The sequence below is a fragment of the Hippichthys cyanospilos genome, chromosome 6 (genome assembly GCF_059441005.1).
Source record: "Hippichthys cyanospilos isolate Australia breed blue-spotted pipefish chromosome 6, RoL_Hcya_1.0, whole genome shotgun sequence".
Lineage (NCBI taxonomy): Eukaryota > Metazoa > Chordata > Actinopteri > Syngnathiformes > Syngnathidae > Hippichthys > Hippichthys cyanospilos.
This window is the reverse complement of record NC_142374.1, coordinates 10,411,863-10,433,392: the sequence shown is the minus strand read 5'-3', so window position 1 is coordinate 10,433,392 and position 21,530 is coordinate 10,411,863. Positions and strand designations below refer to the sequence as shown.

The following is a 21,530-nucleotide window of genomic DNA, read 5'->3' as shown; positions in this document are numbered from 1 at the left end:
AACTCAATGGAAAGTCCCCGTGTAAGCGTTGACTCATTTAAAATTGCTCTATGTTCTCATTTCGAATTATGACACACGTTTCAATGGAGGAAACACAAACACAAATGATTCAGAAAAAGTTGGTAACATTCTTAAAATGTTTATTTAAAAAAATCTGGTAAAAACAGAGTGATGAACACTGGTTTAACGAGTGATTGCCAATGCTAGCAAACAACTGTTTTCAGAACCAACAAAAATGGTTGCATGCACACTAGGATGAGCTCCCGAAACACTTCCTCCTATCAAACTCCATACCCTGAGCAACCAAAGCTCATGGACCTGGCAGTCTTTCTGCCCACACACCTTCCCCCAGATCTCGGAAGTGACCCTGTTCTTTCTGGAAGTTTCAAGCTAGGCAGAGGGCTCCCAGGGGACAGAGCAGCTTGGCGTGCTTCTTGGAGCTCCCTGTGGAGAAAGACCAAATTCAAGACAGTTCTTTTAAGAGATTTCCCAATGGTGGCACAGTGGGGTCAGCGGAGCCTACTGTGCTGGCATAGTATTGTATGAAACTCAAATTCTAAGATTCAATGAAATTGTTTTAAACTATTCCCACCAGTCTATTCCCCTCATTCCTCCAGGGGCACGCATAGACCTTTGGAGTGATAGGTGCTTAAAGTTAAAAATGAGTCACTTGGAACATTTTATTGTATTTAATATTGTGGCATGAATGTAAATGAAAAAGGCACACGATGTTAATTTGTGGCCACTCAATACACATGCCGAGCCACCTACTGAATAGTTGGGTGAATAAATTGAGCTGTATAGTTTACATACATAATATTATATAATGGGCTGTTGTTACAGTTGAATGAGGACATAATATAATGAATGAAATGATCTGAACTATTTTTTTGCATGTTTTGAACTAAGTATTTTAAATATTGCGGCTGTTGACATTAAATGGTGACATCCTCCAGGTTGATAGTTTAAAAAGCTTAGGGCACAATCATAATCGTGCACTTTACTGTATAATTTCTTCGTATAAATTGGTTATGTACTTCAAAAGTAATGAATGAAAAAAGTGACACCTGTTGGTCGTATTGAATAATGCACTTGAAAAAATGATGCCCCATCATTATCTAGTTGAGCCTTTCGAATACCCTTGAACCCACAGCCCAATTGTAAATAATATAAAAACTCTAAACAACCCAGCACAAAATATACTGAATAATGTACAGTAAATAGTAAAGTAACACTTAAATAAAGGCGATTTAAACACAGTCATATCAGATACTGTCACATGAAATGTACTGTATATTGATATAGAATAATTCTGAACATGCAGTGTAAATTTGCATTTATTCCTTACTTTTCAAGCATAGCTGTCCTGAACTTTTCTACATTTAGCTCTCGGCGCAGCTGAGCTGCCAATCTTCCATTCCTCTCCTCTCTTAAGACACAGTGCTTGCAAAGCTCCCTAGCTGTGGGCCTTTTGGTGGGGTCTGGATCCAACATAAACTTAAAAAAAAAGATGCCAGTTACATTGGTCAGGCCTCTTGCAAACAAGTTTTTTTTTTCTTAACTTAAATCAAGCTTTCTAAGCAAGGGATACCTGAAGCAGTTCTCTAAAAGAAGCAGGGAGCTCCCTTGGAAGCATGGGAAGGTTGCCTTCACGGAGGCGATGCCATTCATCTCCATTTTGGGGCATCGGTGGAGCACCGGCTGCCAGAAGTACGGTAAGGCCCAAAGCAAAGATGTCTGCCATGGGAAGATGGGTGTAGTCCTGGTATATAAACAGAGGAAGCCCATATATATATATATATATATATATATATATATATACACACACACACACATATATACACACATACAGCTACACACATACACACACTATATATATATATATATATATATATATATATATATATATACACATATAACAAAAAAAAACACTGAAGCACTACAACGTGCACTGTAGTGTTTTTATTTATTTTATACCTCTTGCAGAACCTCCTTGGCCAAAAAGCGGCTGTCCCCTTCCTCAACTTGAGGGTTCGTGGTTGATGTCACATGACCAAGATCCCCTGGGGGGTAAAAAAAAAGGGGAGGGTGGGGTGTCACAGCAACGTGTTAAAGTCATCCGCTGCCTAAAGGAGCTTTCAGTTAATATTAGTTCAAGGAACTACATTTCCAAACCAACCCTAAAGATTCCTGAACCTCCTGCTGTCCTTGCACAGTGTTCTCATTGCTCCTATAGACATAGTTACTGGTGCCACAAACAATAGATTTACAAAAATTCTTAATTTCTGTGGAAATGCACTATTAGTCATCAATCTATCATTCATACCGATCTTGTACACAATTCCTGCAGGGTAGCAGCCTTCACCATCCTCTTCCTCACTCTCCCCCTCATCTGCTGTGCTTGAAATTGTACGCCGGCAAATAAAAATATTACCTGAATATAGAACAACAAAAAAAATACACAGCAAACATGTTGAGCAGAACTGCACACCTCCTGCATATCAAAAAAAAAAGAAAAAAAAAAAGAAAAAAGCAGGCTTACTTGGTTTGATGTCTAGATGCACAAGTCCTAAACCATGGATGTATTTCAGACCCATGGACACTTGCAAAAGCAAATCTTTCAACTCTGGCCAAGAGAACATCTCCCCCTGCATCTCTTTTGCCTGGATTACATCACTGAGACTTCCACCTTGCACATACACATTAAAAAAAACTGACTAATGATAGCAAAATAACATATGCAGGTATGCATGTTAGACTCAAGTAATAATTACAGTGGGGGCAAACACACTACAACAGGCAAGATACTTCAAACACAGGAATGAAGCAAACAAACAAAAAACTGCCAACAAAAAAAGGAAATTGGAGCAAATATGTGTAGTTACAAAATCTTGATGGAAGTGAAATTACAAAACATGTAAACATTAACAGAAACATTGCAAAAAGCGCAATACCAAAAATAACATGGACAAAAACTTTAAAAAAAAAGAAAAAAAAACTAATTAAGATGAAAACAGCCACAACAAATTATAATAAATGAGTATCACTCAGTGGAAAAAAACAGAAAACCACAAAAAAAACCCATGCCAACATTAACAAAAAAAAAACACAGCAAAAAAACGCAATGACAAAAAACGCCATGGATGCAAACTTAAGACAAAAGAAATGCAAAAAAAAAATAAAAAATAATAACTAATCGAAATAAACAGCTGCAAGAACACATTCTAATAAATTATTATTACCCAAAGGGAAAAAACCAAAACAGAAAACCACCCAAAAATAAAATAGAATAAAATGATGACAGGCTTTGACTGCAGAGATCTGGGCTGGTTGTGATGTGATGGTATTCCAAAATTACAAGGCAAATATATTGCAATAGTCCTTTCTAATGTCCACTTTTGCCCCCTAATCAATAGTATTTATGTTTTAGTTTTTTGCTCAAAACCGGATTTGAACTTCATACCTCAAGCATTACTGACATCTAGTGGTATAAACAGGACACATCGACAGGAGGTTACAGTATAAAAGTACAGTGACACAGTATTGATGGATTTATTAGTGACAAACAGTACATGACAATAAAAATAAAGCGATTCAGAAAGAAAGAGAATGGGGGAGACCAAACCTACACTCGTCCCCATTCCCTCTTTTTATTATTTTTTTTTATAATAACTACTATTACTACTTTTGCACCCATGGCATGACTGATTGGTCAATGCTTTTCCGTCCTGTACTCTTGTGGCATAACTTCCGTAGTGTAGCATCATCTTGCAACACATTTCATCATTGCAGATGTTTTCATCTTTGTGTTTTTCCATGACTTATTTGCATTTGCATTTTTTGCAACATTTTTCATTTGAAGTATACTGTATGTTCGCTGCATATTGTCAGTGTTTGCATGTTTTGTTTGTGGTTGTTTTGTTTTGTTTTTTTCTTTGCTTGCCTCATTTCTGTATATGTAGTGGTCTGCCAGTTGCACCACATTTGCCCCATCAGCCACCGTATATAATAATACAAAAAAATTACCATTACAGTATTCATTCTGAATAATCATGTGATCTTCCTCTGCCCAGGCAGAATAATAGCGGACAACATGGGGATGATGACCAAGGACTGCATGTGCATACACTTCCTTCAGAGCCAGCTGCCTAAGAGAACAGTATTATGTATATATACTAATCAAATATTGCTGCTCATTCAACATTTACTGTCACTCTAACAAATGTAACACAGCAGACTTTGACCAGAGGAAATCAATATTGTTCTTTACAATATGTTTCAAGCAGCCACATTAGTCATAGCCAGTCCTTAAATAATGAGAAGGGCACCCCCCTCCCCCTGAGTGTAATTGCAATAAATTAGGATTGACATCCTTTTTTTTTCAGGCACTTTGATGCACTTGTTTTTTTTTTCAGATCTTTTTTCTGTTTTAGACTAAGCTGTAACATGTATAAATGCAGTAAAAAGAAGTCATGTTGTTCAAAGTTGATTAACATTTTTCTTTTTTTAATGTTAAAAAAGATAAAATTGTAGGTATACTTTTTCATTTTTTATACATTAAAATCTTATAGTCAGCGCGGAAAATGTGTGTATGTGGGGGGGGGGGGGGGGGGTTTAAAGGCTTTCTCTTTTCTAGGTCTAGACACAGTTTTTCTATCGACATTATGTACAGATGATATGAACTAAGTAGCAAAATCTCATGGGGTGCTCATTTTGCCCTGTGCTGTTACTGACTATAACATCACAGTTGCGCAGCAGTCCGGTAACGACCAATCAAAGCTCAGCCTGTGACACACGACTATCTGAAAACAGTTGAACTTTGATTGGTCCTTATCTGAGCAACTTTGACCTTTTTCAAAATTATTATGATTTTATCTTCAAATATTACATTCATAGGTGCTTTGAGAACATGTTTTCGACAGGCAGAAGATTAGGTATAGCCTGGATTCACAGACACATTCTGTAGACTGCATTGCTCACAAACAGGAGTAAAGTAAAAGCAACGTCATCCTGCCAACTCACTCATTTGCAGAGCCTGCGAGGGGTCGTCGGGATCGTTTGATGGCATACAGGCAACCATCCAGCCTCTTCACACACTTGTAAACGGTTCCAAACTCACCCACGCCAATACGCTCCAGCTCCAGGAACTCACTCTCATATCGTGACAACATGAGGGCTTGGACAGCTTGCCTCTGCGCACACAGAGGTCCAAGGCATCTCTAAAGACAGAACTTGCGTCACAATGCTAAATTTTAAGTTTGGTCATAGCCAGGAGGAGACTTTTCATTTGTGCCATCATATATGGTCATCCATCCTGTGTACATATTCTGACAGCTTTGGTTCAGTCAGAGATCCTTCATGGAATTCCGGAAGCCAAATTGGCAGCTTGTCAGTGTGAAAAACAAAGAATGGAGGAGGCAGCCAAGGATGACGCAGCCTCCAATATGGATGTGATGTGCAGTCAGTGATGAAAATAACTACCTTTGGTGGAAGAAAGGCTTCATCATCCTCCTCTGATGATGTCAGGCTGTGCTTCAACCTGTAAGGTTTAAAAAATATATATTCCACAGTGTATTGTTTTATGACAAAAGATCTCAACTAATTTCCACACAAAGACCTCTGACAAAAGCAAAATGTTGAATACATTGAAACCGCTAAAGTCGTTTCACATGTAATTCTCTTAATTTTGGGAGAAATGTCTGTAAGGCTACACAAATTTAAGTTCAAATCACTGCAATGCATCGTGATACTTTTTTGTCAGTTCAGTATTACACAATTATCTTTGCTTGTATTTTGCTTTTTTTCCCCCACCTCACCAACACATCTAAAATAAAAGGTCAGCTTGAACAAGGGGGTTTAAGAGATTCATTTTTGGTATGAAGAACATTAAAGCTTATGAATTTTTTCTCTCAATGTCATTCAGAATAAGACTCCAGCTTCACGGTTCATACAAGCAATTCTTGGGTTAAATAGTGGTAAACATTTTTGTGTGTGCCAATGCCATTCATCCATTTTCTATAGTACTCATCTTGGGCCATAGAAGATCTGATTTTAGGGCATGTTTATTGATAGGTAGATTTTATTTTGGAGTTATAACGACCCAGCCTTATTTTTGGTGAGTAATTTGTCTTGGAACATTTGAATTTGACAAAATAACGGCCCATATACTATAAAAATTTCATAGACTTTACCTGTTCCCATAATCAGCATCTGTATCACTCTTACAGCTGTTTTTCCACTGCTGCTCGCAGATCTTGTGGTGCGAATTGGGGGTGAATGGGTTCACATTGACAGAAGGCGCCCGGATGAGGCTTGCAACAGCAGAGGTGTAACGCAGGGTCCTTGGCTGTCGACTTATTTTAGTGGTGGAATAAAGCTGTGACGACTTGGACAACAGACTCTAAAGCAGGGGAAGGACAGAACAGAGGCAATATTACAGATTTATTTGTATACGTTATATCAAATAACACAAGTGGGACCAGTCTAACGCTCGCCACCTTTGGCGTGCTGGGGGAATCACAAAGCCTCAGCTTCTTCCAGGAGGCATAAGGAATGGGGCTGGTGCAGCGCAAAGGGGACAATACGGTGTTACATCGACTGCGGTGTCGCTGTATTCTGGGAGTCCTGCAAGCAGGGCTGCTGGGACTTGGCATCCTGAATGTGCAGTCATCCGAGTTGTTGTCGCTACCACTGCTGCTGCTGCCAACATCGCTGCCTTCCTTTGCACAATTGGAGAAGTCCAGCCGCTGGGAGATCTCATCAAACAAATTCGCCATGTTGGGGCCTTCATTTAGAACACAAGTGTCAAACACAAGACCCGGGGCCTAAATTGTATAGCGTGTCATCACTTAACATGACCAGCTAAAGCAAATCATATGCGCCATCATGTTTCCACCTTTCATCTCTGTTAACAATGCAAACTGAATTCACATGAAGTTTATGTTTGCATTTTTTTGACAGAGCAAATAACGTATACGACGACAGCTGAAATGTTTTCCTTGAATTCTGATTGCAAAACTCGCTAACATCAGTTTGTTGACGTTCACCAGAAGACACATATAATTCATTTATTTTCTATCAGCCAACTACACACTTGTAAGCATATTAAGTTAATTACAAACATGTAGCAATTATCACTCCATTCATACACAACGTGTATCCTAATATTTGCATATTAATGTTATTTGGAATTTTGAGTTAATCGATACCCAAGAGCGAAAATTTACCGACTAATCCGAGCGTTGAGAACCTGCTTCCGTTTGGACTCATAAACGTCGTATTGCAGTAGAATTCTGTTGTACATTTATCACGTATACTCACGAACGCCCCAATAACCTCAACACCACGCTTGAACTTCGCGCTTCATATGTAAATTACTTCCTGTTTAAATAAATGAGGTTAGCGGGTTAGAGTTTAATTGTTGACGTCATCAGTAAACCAAACCTAATGTTTGCAAACCCTCAAATTTATTTTTCTTTACTACAAACAATGAAATCTACTTCTCAAATACTGGTCATGCTTTTTTATGATGTGATATATTTTAAACGATTTTTTTCTAATACACAAGTGATTGCTAGCACTGGATTTGCGCGATAAAACTGTTATTTTCCATCAGAATGCGAGCAGGTTTAGGATTAAACATGAACCAAATTAGGTCATACTATGACCAAAGTGGAGCCAGTAAAGTGGGCACGTGGGCGGAAGTGGTTACGTCATCAAAACAGAGCGAGGAAGAGAGAAAGCGAGCGAGGAGGATTTTCCGCCCCATCACTGATGTGACAAGCTCACCCATGAAAAGAAAACAACACTGCAAGTCAGAGGAAACCATGACGCAGTTTTAGCCTCCTCGATTCTCGTCTACGTCGAATAAGTGCAGATTTGCCCCCTTCGTCCTGCCAGCCGTCGACGGCAGCGGGCATCATGGTGGAGCAGTCGGACCGAGCCCCGCTGCTAGACTGGGAGGAGATCCCACCGTCGTCCGACCCGAACCAGGCGGCTCCTTCGCCACCTGCGGCGCCCAAGGAAAAGAATGAAGCCACGTCGAGGAAGAAACCTTCGGCACCTGTCTGCCTCAAGGTGACAGAAATTGGCAGGAGGAACGACAATTGCACCGTCGCTTGCCGCCCGACGGCTGTTGTTGACGGCCGGGAGAGAAGCCTGACGGGCCGGGAAAAGCTTCCCGGCCGCATGCGGGCTCAGCTGGTCCCTCCCTTCCCGGATCTTACGGTGAGAGATCAGTGGGAAGAGAAAGATCTCATCGTGGCTGTGTTTGTGGTCACCTTTAATACACGGTCAGGTGAGCAAGACTCATCATTTTAATTAAAAAAAAAAAAAAAAAAAGAATGACTGTCAAACTTTTTTCCACCACCTACCACCTTATAAAAGATCTTAATCTCTAAGTGCATTAAAATGCTGTAACATAATAGGCATGAGTGTTTATAAAACCGAAGCAGGTTTAAATGTTTAAAACATGTATGCATTGTTTTAACTTTGAGTATTGTAACAGTTTGACTATCCAGTAATCTTAAACTGAGGAAAAAAAATTTCTGAATAGTGTTTCAACTAAAATATATCCACAAACCTTGTGAGAATAAGTGATGAAGGTGAAGGAAGGAATGAAGGTTGGATGGATGAATGAATGCCCACAAAATAAGAAATGTATTTGAATAGCATTTTGTCAGATGCCAAAAAAAGCATTCAAGTATATACAGTATGTATGTTGTTGGTGGTGGAAAGAGGCATTTCTCATTAGAGGGAAACAAAATACATGGACTTGAAAGTTGACTTTTATTTTTGCATTACTCAAGGCACTTTACACTGACTACTGATTTATACTACTACACAGCACCAGGAGCAACTGGGGTTTCAGTGTCTTGCTCTAGGACACTTTGACATGATAGATCAAACTCACAACCTGTCAGTTGGGGAGAAAACTACCACAATTAATATTGTTTTTGTAGAATTAGAACTAAGAAGAAAAGTCCACCTGTTTTTATCCATCTCATGAGCCAGTCATTATGCCACTTGCTGCCCACTGAAAATGCTACCACAATTGGTTAGGCCTCAGGTAACAAGAAATCACAGCTCACCTGTTTTCTGAGTTTGGTCACAAATCGTGTCTTATTGATACCTGTGCTCTGAGCAACTGCGATGCCATTTTCAGTTGACAAAATGCAAAACAACATCATTTCCACATGCTGTGGTATGCGCTTCAGACATTCCATCTTGGATTGATCAAACCACCCGTCAAAACCTCTACATAATTTCCGTCTTCACCACCAGAAACACAATTTTGGTCAGAATATTCTGTTAAAGAGACAGTGTGTAAGATTTAGACCATAAATTAAATGATTGTATTTCAAAAACTTCCAAGTGAATATGTTCTTAAAGACAAACAGTATGTTTTAAATATAATCATAGGTCTGTCATTAAATGATGTTAGATGGTGGGTGGCACTTCCCCGGAGGCGGCCATGTTTGTTATATCTACGGACTATGGTAAATGCAGCACCTGCAGCACCTCCTGCTGTCCGTAGTGAAAAACGGTCTAAATCTTACACACTGTCCCTTTAAGAAGTCATTGCTTTCCCCCCAGGCCTGACCTTTTCATACCACTGGAACATGATTGAATAAGAGGAAGTGTTCATGATGATAGCATAGTGCTGACACTGGATGTGATGACGTGTAACTACTGTATATGTATGTCCATGGTAGGAAACATGGTTGAATGGTGCCTACCTCATGACATCAATCTGGATGGAGTTGAATTCAAGGCAATGGCCAGCGGTTCCCATAGGATTACTAACGACTTCATGTATGTATTACCACTCACCCACTCATTTTCACCAAGTGCTATTATTGTATTTGTGTTTTTATACTCACTCCTGATCATTGTCCGATGTCTCTGTAGATATTTCCGCAAAGGCACCTACTTTGGGCTGGCCTGCTTTGCTAACATGCCTGTGGACAACGAGCTGGAGCGAGGAGCCAGGATGAAGTCTGTGGGCATTCTCTCTCCGTCCTACACGCTGCTCTATCGCTACATGCACTTTCTGGAGAACCAAGTCAGGTAAGACAACCTTGTGTGTTGGCCTCATTCCTTTCTTACCAAATGTAATACCAGTATTTATTTTGCCAAAATAAACACTTTTTTTTAAAATATATACTGTCAAGAAGTATAAGGCATGCCTCTGTCACAATTCGAGGGAAAGTATAATTTGAGTCTCATCCAAGCAACAAAACCAAGAACCTAAAAGAAAGTGTAATCTAGAGCTGCTACTCATGATTATTTAAATATTTAATTAATCTGTTGGTTCTTTTTTGTATTCAACATGATTTTAAAAAACACACTGTTTAAAAAAAAAAAATCCATCCCTTTATTTAAAAACACTACTTTATTTCAAATTGACCATGCAGAAACCGCCCAAACAAATTAATTATGAATCAGTTACTGCTTTGGGTTGGAAAATTTCAGAAAAAGTAAGTCAGACAGACAGACAGACAAGTAGATCGATCCATCTTTATTGTCATAACATCTGCACAAGTACAAGGCAAGAAAATTTACCCAAATAGGCTCTAACCGTGCAAGAAACATACAAAGACAGTGACTCACAGAGGGATACAGGACGTGAATGCCTGTCGGCGTGCAAAAGAAAACGGTCTTGATCATGTGTAGTAGCAGGTGTTTGCAAATGCTATTTCAAACTCAAATATAAACAATCAGCATGCATAAAGACTTAGAAATCTGAGGATGGTTAGTTACTGTTGAAAAAACTTGAAATTCTTATACTCCCAGGAGTTGGACAACTATGTACTGTATACAGTAACTATGTTACTGTATATTACCTTTTGATGTATTGAATTACCTAATTTATAGGACATACATAATAAGTTATGAGTTCAAACCTTACAGTCAAGGGGAATGTAATTTCTTCACACTGAAATCAAATGTTGACTAAGAAAAGAACGTACATAGTCATCAAGGTATTACTTATCTCAAATTTTAAAAAAATAAGGTGCGGTAGTGACCCTCACTCATTAATTATGCTGCAAGAATATGAAACGATATAAAGACATAAAGACTGCACACCCCTATTCAAATATCTGTTTTTATTATATAAATATTAGGACTAAAATTAAAAACTTGAAAACATCATCCACCATTGATGTGACCTATGGCATGTACAGCCCAAACAAAATTCAGATGCTCGAGGCTTACCCGTAGATTTGTTTTTGTCATTGTTTATTCTTGCAGTTTCACAAGGTTCATAATTCTTTGTCAAAAACTCCTGGGCTTACTGCTTCAAAGAGTTATGCTGCCACTGTCAAGCTTTTCTGTCTTTATTGGGTTCTGTTAATGGTGATGATTGTCTTTATGCCAAAACCTGATTTTGGAATGATGGCCAAATGGTTCAACCTTGGCTTGACTGGACCGTAACAACATCGCATGAAGACATGTAGGGAAAAGTGTTTAATTAGTGCTCGGAAGCAAAAAGAAAAAAAGTCAGGAAAGCTTTGTGGAACAGGTTTACCTTTATTTAATCGAAGGAAATGTAAATGGTAGCAGGTGTGCTGACTATTTAAAATTGCTTTGAATGTGTGTAAATTCTTAACATAGTCACCGGAGTTAATAGAGGGTGTTTACACTTGTGCAAGGACACTATCTGTGTTTGTTTTAACTTTCTTATCAAAATGTTAAAAAAAAATCCTAAAAAAAATGGTGTTGAACAGGTATAATGTCACAGTAAATGGAAAATATTTTGAAAATATTGACCTTGGTCTCTTTTTGTGTCAAAAACCTGGTTTTAAACAGGAGTGTGTAGACTTTTTCTATGTACAGTACAGTATTTGTAATACAATATTATCAAGCTGGACAGATATGTTTGGCTTCATCTTCTCTTGTTGCAATTACTTTCCAGACTCCAGTTAAAGAATCCAGGCCATTATTCTCCACTAGAGGCCTTCTATGAGGACAAGAAGGCCATCCTTCCACCGTCAGGAAATGGCCTGGTCACTGCTTGTCCTACCTGGAGTGTGACCACCATCAACCGCTGTATGCATCCAGAAATGAAGGTATGAATGACCGCATCAAATAGCGTCTTTACTGTGCTAATGCCCAACATTATCATAAAACATTGTTGCCTTTCTGCAGATCACTCACCCAGCTGGCTGCATGTCCCAGTTTGTCCAGTTTTTTGGGGAGCACATAATGGTGCTGTGGAAGTTTGCTCTTCTTCGGAAGCGCCTTCTCATCTTCTCTCCACCACCTGTAGGCGTGGTCTGTTATAGAGGTCAGAAGCACTTCATTGCGTTACATTTTGCTTTGGCATCTGTCAACTGGTGTCACATTGCTTATGGGCATCTGAATGACTAAGCCAGGCAAGATACATGGTAATAGATGTTTTTTTTTAATCCTGAGTTTTGATGTTTATGAAAATGTGATACATTTGTTGCCATCTTGTCTTTTTGTCTCAGTTTACTGCTGTTGCAGCTTGGCTAATGTCTCTTTACCCGGAATTGGAGTGTCTGTGCCTGAATTACGACCTTTCTTCTACATCAATGTAGCTGACATCCCTGCACTGGAAACAGAGATGTCATACGTGGCCTGTGAGTGCGCCTTGGCGAAAAATAAGTGCCCTGAAGCATGAATGGAATCTCAGGAAAATAAATGCCAAAATGGGTATACAAAAATGTCTGTGTATCTTTTTAGGCACCACAGAGAAGATTTTTGAAGACAAGAAAGAGCTGCACGATCTGTACATTGATAACCAAAATGTGAAAACGCACAGGAGCCATTTGCTGCCCCTGCTGCGACTGAATGCTGCAGATAAGGAGAGGTACAGAAAACTGAGCGAACAGAGGTATGCAACACTGCGTAATCTAATGCTGAAACGACACTGCATGTAAAGTGATACGAATCCTATCAATTTTGATTCAATTATGTGTAAGCTGATACAGTGAAGTGATTAAAAATGCATTGCTGACTGCCAAATAAATATTATAAACATGATTCTTTAAACGAAAAATCCTAAAATCATGAAAATGAGTAAATCCGTTTTCGCTGCATTTTCAACGACATTTAAAGGACCTTGATTTTTTTTCCACACTCTCAGTTGTCCATGCATTATATGGAAACTCCCTTATTTATTTATTTTGCCATTGCTTCAGAAACGACTAAATTGTACCATTTCTTCAAATTATTTTTTCTGTAGGCAAATGTTGCTGTACTCTCAGGAAGTGGATGGAGACTGCACGTCAAATGAGGAAGATCTTTTTATTGTGTGAGTCCTTGAAAAGTTTATTCAGAAAATCTACTGTGAACATAAAAAAAGTCTAATCACAGATGTTTAAATGCTGGGTTTTTCTGATTGAAAATTTAAGACTAAGATAAATCAGTTTTTCTTCCTACATTAATATGACCTTTTACAGCTAAATCAGGCGAAAACATAAATCTTTTCAAGAGTGGCGGTAAAACGTCTGAGATGGTTTGGTTACAGAATTGGGTTGTATCTGTACATCAAATAATATTAATGGTGGAAAAAACGGTTGGAATTTTCTCTTGGTCTCTTTCTTTTTTTTTTTTTTTTTTAATCACAAAACCTCAACATTTTTGTCGGGGTATGTAGGATTTTTTTTATATCCAGAGGTTCCCTCATACTCCCAAGCTGTCATAATCTCCTTTTTGCATTTTTATGACTTTGGACTTTTATTGCTCTTCCAGGTTCTTCATGGAGCTAAATAACCGGATCTTCCAGATCCTTTCCGAGGTTGCAGGTAGCGCTGATCCCACCCTAACGGCAGAGCACGTGAGGGCCATGGGGCTGGATCCTCAGGGCGATCGCAATTTTCTGGTTGAGCTGCTGGAGGTGTACGGTGTTGACGTCACTCTGATTATAGACAACCTCTGCTGTCACTAGCCTTGGAAATACAGGATTACACCGGTTGTTGGTGACTTTAAGGCGCATCCAAACACACACTGAGACACTATGATTCACCCTTGAGCCTTCATCTGTTGCCTGCTTTTCCATTGTCAGTGTTTGTTTTCTTTTGTGTACTTTGTGTCATCTAGCTATCTTAGAAAAATGGACTCAGTTCTGGCTGATGGTGCTCTGCTCTTTTAGCCATTTATGACTATACTCTACTTATTTGTGCTGTTTTTTTTTCCAACACTGGATCTGTTCATGGTAATATAATAGGAGTGTCGGGGCTCCCTGTTCACCAATCAATTAAGTCACTGATACGGCTGGAATGGAATCGTTTCATTCTGCTGTTATCCTTGTACCACTATGAGAGCATTGACCACTCTTAAAAAAAAAGTAATAGAAGTTTGCATCTTTGTTGGCAGTCATCCTGTCGCGTTATTGTACTATTTGATAAATTTTTCACTTTTGACACGGTTGCATCTGTGAATTAAGTTCTCGATGAATGTGATCCTATCACACAATGTTATCATGATGCTGCACCTTTTTGTGCTACAGGCCACGGACTATTGATGCACACTGATCATGCTATGGGATACAATGCTTCATCACTGTTAATGGTACACTTGACACAAAAGTTTAACTATTTGGGAACATATCAATCATTCATGGTCCTAGAGGATACAGTTACCGCTGAGTCCAATACGTGTGTGAATGTTGAGAGAAAAACATTGCCCATATGAGCAGAAGCATAACTGCAGATTGGGGAAAAGCAGTGGATTATACCCTGCTGTGGTCGCCAGTCAATCACAGCATGGATTGGGCATCTGCACAAAAGTCCGCTATGCGAACCACTGTAATGCCAATAGTTACTAGAGGTGACTTTATGGACTAAAAGAATAATGTGGTTCATGATTTCGGTTCGTGACAGAAACATAAATAAAATTCTATGGCATCATTTTCTGTCCTCACAACTCAACACTGTTATGTATCAACTTGTATTACAGTCCTCAATTCAATGTTTTGGGGGAATTTTCAGGATCTCAACATTGACACTCATTGGCCCAATTGCATCCATTGGTGTACAGTAGGTTACATTCAGACTGACAGAAATTCTTCTACAAAACCCTTATTTCTAATAGTAAGAGGATTTGTGTGTTGTGGTATTGTTTGTAGGCTGCTAATATTTGTACTAAAACAGTGCTGAGGCTGTTACTCTGCGTCATCTTCTCAGAGCTTTTTGAATGGAGAATCCTTGATAGAGCGCCAAGTAGATCCTCCTTGCTTCTCTGTGACAAAGTACTCTTTGTGTTGAGAAGCTACGCAGCAGCTTTAACTCTTCCTTATTGAAATTCACAAAATGAAAAACCTCCCCTGCGTCTCTTTTCTTTGCTGTCTCACTGAGTAAATCCACGTCTGGAGTGGGATCAAGTGTGTTTGAACACTGCTGGCACACAGCAGCAGTAATCCATCACAGTGCCAGTCCCGATAATGATTTTGTTCCATGTTGGAACATGGAGGCTGGGGCTAATACAAATTCACAGAGGTGGCTCTCAGATGTCTCATTAACCTCTGACAAAATGAGAGGCGTTCTGTACTGGTGGAGAACTACTAAAGTCCCAAAAGCCTTATTATGGTTTGAGCCCATGCTTCCTTGGTTGGTTTACTAAACATCAAGTGCAATTTGTATTGTACATATTTGAAAGAAAAAAAATGCGTTTAAAAAAACGGGCTTTGTTTATTTTTAAACGGGGCCTTAAGGAAATATGACATGATATCAGTAGAGCAACATTATACTGTATGTGTTTGTCAAATGATTGAGGACATACAGTATAACTCAGCACATATGAATGATCTTTTGCCTTGGACCAGTTCATTTACTTTTCAGCAGCCAACAATATTTGCATTCCTCGTGTACATTAAACACCGGTGTGCGAACATACACACAAATACACGACTGTGTAAGACTCATTGTGGGGATGTTCACCAATGCGTACCAGCATTAGCTACAATTACTCTTTGTACAACGTGTGAACCAGAATGTCCAAGATGGCAAAAACTATTGCACAGTGTACATTTTATACTTGATTGCAAAATATACCAAGAGAAGTCATTGTAATTAAACATTAATATACACATGAATTCAATAGCATGAGCAACTGTTAATTTCACTGTACTTTGTATGAAAATAAAACATTGAATGGTTGTCTTTTCTGTCTACCTTTATTTTATATTCGTCAGCCCTTCATATTGCCAAAAAGTTGAACTTTGTCATTCAAAGTGACAACATAGATTAGACTCCAGTCCATGTGACATTGGAAAATGTGTTAGATACACATGCAAAATCCACTATTAGAGAATTTGTACACATACTCAAGTGAAGGTATTACATACAAACATTCAGTATAACACATATTTGCAGATCCACCTATTCACTGACTTTTTTTCTCCAATAAAGAAAAAAAAAAAACTCATATAAGAGATGGATTATTGTATTGTAACCAACCTGATTTTAGTGATATGTTGACTAGTTGCAGTCTTTTGGCACTGGGAGAACAAGTCGTAACCACAATTACACGGTACAACTGAGATTCGTCTGACAGTTAAAGAGCAAAACCATGATTACAAGGACATCTAGAGAAAAGCACCAGAAAGAACTCAAACTTAACTGTTAAATAAAAACTATTTAATACGGTTAAAAGGACAAACTATACATGGAATAGAGGCTGGAATGAGGATGCAATGTAACTGAAAATTATTTAATCTTTGTTTTTTTTCTTCACATGATATAGAAAGACATCAGTTTGTTAATGGCTTTAAAACTAAAAAAAAAAAAACTATCTGGTGTACTCAATCAGGCGGTTTTGCCATTCAGCTTTTTGGTGGTTATTTTTGTCTCCTCCAGTTTAGCTTCACTGCATATGTGACAGAAGCTGCTGTCTGCGCTCCGCACTAATGAAAAATTGTAGTTTCCTTGGCAACAGTCTTATCTCCACAGGCATGGCATCGTACTCCTCGTTGTCGATGTTGAAAAAGCCGCCGGTTTCCTACAGGGTGTCAAGACAGGGTAAACTGTGAGACATCCCTTGCTTGACTTAACATGTTGTCACATTATTGCAATCTTTGTTTGTATTGAATGTTCTTTGAAATTACCTCTGGCAGCTGCAGCCGGCAAGCACTGGCTTCCAGTTTTGTGGAGTTTGCAGTGAAAACTGTCGGGTCATTTTGTTTTTGGTTTCTGTGAGAGAGAGGAGGAACATTTTGTTGTGTTTTCACATTTTTCTGCGTTGGCTGTAGATAATAACACCAACCCAACAGTGATGAATTCGCCCACAGTGAAGTTGTCAGACTCGGCACAAATCATCATGGAGTCATTTATGCGCTGCAAGTTCCCATAAAGACAAGTTAGGAAAACGAATTGTGAGAAAGTGCAGTCAGTGCACTCTGATTTTAATGTTATACTGACACGCTCCACAGGGTTCTTGTTGTGCGTTTGAATGAACACCTCGACCGAAGATAGCTTCTGTTCCTCCCATTCCTCTGTTTTCTCTGCTTTTGGAGGCTCTGCACAAACATGAGTTGAGCGTGACAGTTCCCTTGAAACACAGTTGGCACTCCAGTTTGTAAACTATACCTTCTGGGGGTGGATTCCAGTAGTTTTTCAGCCTGCGAATAATGCGATATAACAAGTTGGGTCTGGGGGGCTTATGAGAAGGCAAGTCAGGTGGTCGAAGGGTGGGAGCCAAGTACTTCACTGTGACTTCACGTAGCAAGGGCCACTCCTATGTCATTGGCACAATGCAAACACATAACTGATAAATGGCCACATCATACGCAATGCATTGCAGTCAAGGTTAATCCGGGCTGAGAAACCGACCTGAAGGGTGCGAAACCAATGAGCCGCATTTGTCTTCAGTGGTCCGAGGTACCAATATCTATGAAAAAAAAAAAGAAAGTTTATTTTATGCTATTCACACAAATATCACATCTTACAAACATTGCATTTATCTATTAACTAAAAAGAAATAAACTAAAATTATGTTAAGGGTAACGAAGTTGTCAACTTTAAGATTTTGGATATTAAAATATACATTATATTAAAATTTTCACAGATGAAAAAACAAACGTCATTTTTTTTCTAAAATGAAAACAAAATATTAAATCGACAGATTGGCAGATTCAACTGTTTAAGGGCCTGTATCATGCAAATTCAACTTTTGGGCGCTTTCAACCATGTTAGAATGCTATTTCCTCCCCAAAAAAAACCACCCCCAAAGCAAGGTTTTTCTGCATCCACACATCTCTGAGGCTTCCTGCTCATTGCTGCACTCTCAGTACCGGGCCTGTCTGATCAGAGAAAACAGACTGGGTCTTCACTGATTGAGTACCACCCTCACACTGCCAATGCAAATTAACACGGCCACATTTATCAATGCGGTCCTCAGGATGGCGTCATGAAAGGGGTCTATTAGGTACACAGTGAGAGGCGGGGTTTAAGGGGTGTCTTACTTGTGGCTTAGAAATATAGTCACAAAAATCACTTCAATTTCATAAGATATTGAATTGCCTTTGTGCCAAAAGTGATCTATAACCATATACAGTTCATACCTATAGTTAACTGGTGGCAAGTTTATAATAGTTCATTTACACCTTGACTTTATTATGAAATACAGTGTGCCCCCGGTTTACAAACTCCCAGTTTTACGAATTTTTCATCTTACGAACGTGGACCACAGCGTTTTTTGTCCCCCTCTTACGCACAAACCTTTCGTCTTACGAAGAATCCAACATGCCGGTCTGTGTGTCCGCACTATTTTTTTTCGCTTTGCTGCATCAACAAAGATAACTATTCTCGCATGTCACGCAAACGGCGATATGCTATTGGTCTTATAAGGTCACAGTCACGTTCTCAGTCACGGAGATGCCGATATGCTGTTGGTCGATTAAGGTCACAGTCACGGAGATGCTGATATGCTATTGGTCGATTAAGGTCACACTCACGGTCTCAGTCACGGAGATGCGGATATGCTATTGGCCGGCGTCACGTCAACCACAGAAATGCCGATATGCTATTGGCCGAACGCCTTCATCTAGCTTGATGGCACAGCTGGTCGGTGTGTTGTGACTTTGCAAACTATCTGTTAGACATGGCTTCTAAAATTGCTAGTGGCGGTAAAGGAAGAAGTAAGAGGATGATGACAATAGAAATGAAGAAGGAGATAATAAAAACATACGAAGGAGGTGCACGCATAGTTAACCTTGCTAGTGAGTATGGCCGTAACCGCTCGGCAATCTTCTAAGGGCAAGACTTTCCTTGCCAGGGGACGGACCTTGGTCAACAACAAAATGGAGAGGCTTCTTCTATTATGGATTAAAGAGAAGGAAATCACTGGTGATATGTTCTCGTTTGAGAAAAGTTCTCGTTTAAGAAAATAAATAAATAAATTCTGCGGGTTCGTCTCTGCTCCCCTCCGCCTCCACTCAGCTCAAGTCACGTCGCCCCAAAGGTAAATGTCATTTTTCCTTTGTATATTTAGGTTATTTAACTGTACAGTAGATTATGTTACTAATTTTTAATACGTGTATAAAGTCGTGATGTTTTTACCTAAGGTTTTTGCACGCGTTGCACGCATTCACTAATTAACATAGGTTTGGATTGCCCGTCATACGAGCAATTCGAGTTACGAGCATAGCCGCTGAACGGATTAAGTTCGTGACACGGGGGCCCACTGTATTTGTCATTTGGCACACTTGCATGACATCACAATTGTCAAAGTTCAAATAAAGTTCTGTCTTACTTGCTAATAGTTGCAGAAACATCTCTAAAAGCACCCCAACGCAGTCCCATCATAGCAAAGACGGGCTTCTCTGTCTCTGCCTGAAAACATACCCCGGAATATTTAAATAAAACACTGACTAAAATCCATCTTTCAGCCAAATAAATGATATACCAATGTTTTGAAATGAGGTTTCTCACTTTGATTTGAAGGACATCCAGAGGCACGGTTTCTCCCTTTAGGATGGACAGGGTTGCTGCCGTAATGTCTCTACATATGCATAGACAATTTTTAAAAATGGCTACAACGTTTACGTAGAAGACAGTCAGTACAACTTCACACAATTTTGGATTCCAGAGGGAAAAAAAACACACACACTGAACATGGTTTGATTAATAATAATATGCACATTGGTTGTGAACGGTCAAATTTAGTCAATTCCTAGAGTGCCTTGCCGCCCATCCAGTGATTTAGACTTTCTCAGATCCATGAACGAGTTTAATACTCACTTGACCTTGTTGTTACTGAGGATGCAAAGACTGGAACTCAAAACATTTTGAGAGCCAAGTGGAATGATTCCAATCGGTGTATGACTGAATAACTCCTGTAGACGCAAACCATAAATTAGTGAAGTGCAAACATATATTCAGTTTATACATTTCAAATCGACATGACTATTATAGTGAACTTACTTGATCTGACCTCCGTAGTAAACCTGTGACGATTTCCTGCAGAGTGCCATCCCCCCCGGCCACGATCAACATGTCTGTGTGTTCCATGAGATCCATCATTTTTTTGCCTTGACCTTCATAATCCGTCTGTAGGGATATTACACACATATAAGGCATTACATTGAACTTGTGGTCTAGATATCTACAAAGACTGTCTTTTTGTACAAAATAGAATACCTTCACTACTGTAATCTCAATGCCAGCTAGGTGTAAAATAGGAGCAGCATTCTTTTCAAACAAACTGTTAGCTTTCCTGTGAAGGGATGTAACAAAGTTATGCAAATCAAATATACATTAGGTACAAATTGTGTTTGTTTTTCTTTTTAATGTCTCACCCATTACAAGCTGCAGGGTTCAGAATCACAGTAGCCTTCTTTAATCGCTCATTTGGCAATATCAGTTGGCGACCAAAATCCTACGAATACATTGAAATCCATTTTTTTCGCAGCATATTATTAACTTACTCGTTACTCCATGCAATAAATGTGAATTTCGTTGCACTTACCCTGGCTTCGAGGCAAGCCTCTCTTCGCAGAACATTCTCGCTAAAACGAAAAAATAAACACTGTAAATCACTGTAAACATACCGTTTCCTGTTAGGTTTCGTTTATTCGGTAGTTTCTCACCAGTGTCTCCCATAAAGCCAATGGCTTCCGTAAGAAAGGACACAAACAGCAAATGTTGACTTCTTCCAGTGATTACGCAATGTCCGAAAAACTTTTACAACCCGCGCCATAGTACAGTCAAATCCACGCTACTTCACACTGTAAAACAACAAATGTTAGTTCATGGTTCATTATAAAATGCGTTAACTCGTAGCGGTCACCATTTCTAGCAATTGATACAAGCGTGGTGGTGTTACACCAAAATAATACGGGTAGGGCGGAGCTTTCTATGGTTCCCCTTGTAGTATTATCAATCATTGTTTAAAGCATGTGTTTTGTTTAAATTACATAAAATAATTATATTATTTCTGAACATAAAGGTTTGACATTAAAACTTATACCCGTTTAAATTCAATTTATACAGTTTTATAAAATATTAGACTAAAATTCCCGTAAAAAAGACTCCTAAGACCCTGCCTGATAGATTTGTAATAAAGTG

At 39.1% G+C, this 21,530-nt stretch overlaps 3 protein-coding genes across 5 annotated transcripts; 1 reads left to right on the top strand and 2 right to left on the bottom strand.

The window, feature by feature from the left end:
• Window positions 1-116: 116 nt before the first annotated feature.
• Window positions 117-8,202, bottom strand: wee2 (WEE2 oocyte meiosis inhibiting kinase). Of its 3 annotated transcripts, none has more exons than XM_088416179.1 (12): window positions 7,789-8,202; window positions 6,498-6,784; window positions 6,192-6,400; window positions 5,482-5,539; window positions 5,023-5,219; window positions 4,027-4,148; window positions 2,543-2,689; window positions 2,327-2,434; window positions 1,978-2,063; window positions 1,592-1,762; window positions 1,349-1,497; window positions 117-444 (listed from the first exon to the last, which is right to left on the bottom strand). In XM_088416179.1, exons 1-12 carry the CDS (start codon window positions 7,826-7,828, stop codon window positions 282-284), a joined length of 1,737 nt encoding a protein of 578 aa, XP_088272305.1. In that variant the 5' UTR covers window positions 7,829-8,202; the 3' UTR covers window positions 117-281. The 3 variants fall into 3 exon arrangements, with proteins under 3 accessions (XP_088272305.1, XP_088272304.1, XP_088272306.1); XM_088416178.1 differs by lacking the exon at window positions 7,789-8,202 and adding an exon at window positions 7,227-7,355; XM_088416180.1 differs by lacking the exon at window positions 7,789-8,202 and adding an exon at window positions 7,227-7,355 and having other exon boundaries at window positions 5,023-5,192.
• dennd11 (DENN domain containing 11) lies at window positions 7,729-16,123 on the top strand. The gene is made up of 9 exons (XM_088416184.1): window positions 7,729-8,296; window positions 9,714-9,813; window positions 9,910-10,068; window positions 11,918-12,071; window positions 12,151-12,289; window positions 12,474-12,605; window positions 12,709-12,859; window positions 13,211-13,279; window positions 13,720-16,123. The coding sequence occupies exons 1-9, from the start codon at window positions 7,921-7,923 to the stop codon at window positions 13,913-13,915; spliced, it is 1,476 nt and encodes a 491-aa protein (XP_088272310.1). The 5' UTR covers window positions 7,729-7,920; the 3' UTR covers window positions 13,916-16,123.
• agk (acylglycerol kinase) lies at window positions 16,123-21,292 on the bottom strand. The gene is made up of 14 exons (XM_088416185.1): window positions 21,053-21,292; window positions 20,932-20,971; window positions 20,762-20,841; window positions 20,604-20,679; window positions 20,388-20,513; window positions 20,205-20,299; window positions 19,896-19,965; window positions 19,717-19,796; window positions 17,796-17,853; window positions 17,553-17,700; window positions 17,385-17,482; window positions 17,230-17,300; window positions 17,072-17,156; window positions 16,123-16,965 (listed from the first exon to the last, which is right to left on the bottom strand). The coding sequence occupies exons 1-14, from the start codon at window positions 21,160-21,162 to the stop codon at window positions 16,831-16,833; spliced, it is 1,272 nt and encodes a 423-aa protein (XP_088272311.1). The 5' UTR covers window positions 21,163-21,292; the 3' UTR covers window positions 16,123-16,830.
• Window positions 21,293-21,530: the final 238 nt, after the last annotated feature.

Bases quoted from the DNA above. Each gene is read 5' to 3' on its own strand.
- agk (XM_088416185.1), bottom strand. From the start codon at position 21,162: ATGGCGCGGGTTGTAAAAGTTTTTCGGACATTGCGTAATCACTGGAAG. The intron at 19,797-19,895 runs GTGAGAAACCTC...GTATGTTTTCAG, and splicing joins TGGATGTCCTTCAAATCAAA to GCAGAGACAGAGAAGCCCGT. The intron at 17,157-17,229 runs GTTGGTGTTATT...TCTCTCTCACAG, and splicing joins GGCGAATTCATCACTGTTGG to AAACCAAAAACAAAATGACC.
- dennd11 (XM_088416184.1), top strand. From the start codon at position 7,921: ATGGTGGAGCAGTCGGACCGAGCCCCGCTGCTAGACTGGGAGGAGATC. The intron at 9,814-9,909 runs GTATGTATTACC...ATGTCTCTGTAG, and splicing joins AGGATTACTAACGACTTCAT to ATATTTCCGCAAAGGCACCT. The intron at 13,280-13,719 runs GTGAGTCCTTGA...TTGCTCTTCCAG, and splicing joins GAGGAAGATCTTTTTATTGT to GTTCTTCATGGAGCTAAATA.
- wee2 (XM_088416178.1), bottom strand. From the start codon at position 7,269: ATGAGTCCAAACGGAAGCAGGTTCTCAACGCTCGGATTAGTCG. The intron at 4,149-5,022 runs GTGAGTTGGCAG...CTGTTCTCTTAG, and splicing joins CTCGCAGGCTCTGCAAATGA to GCAGCTGGCTCTGAAGGAAG. The intron at 1,498-1,591 runs GTATCCCTTGCT...TTTTTTTTTAAG, and splicing joins CTTTTAGAGAACTGCTTCAG to TTTATGTTGGATCCAGACCC.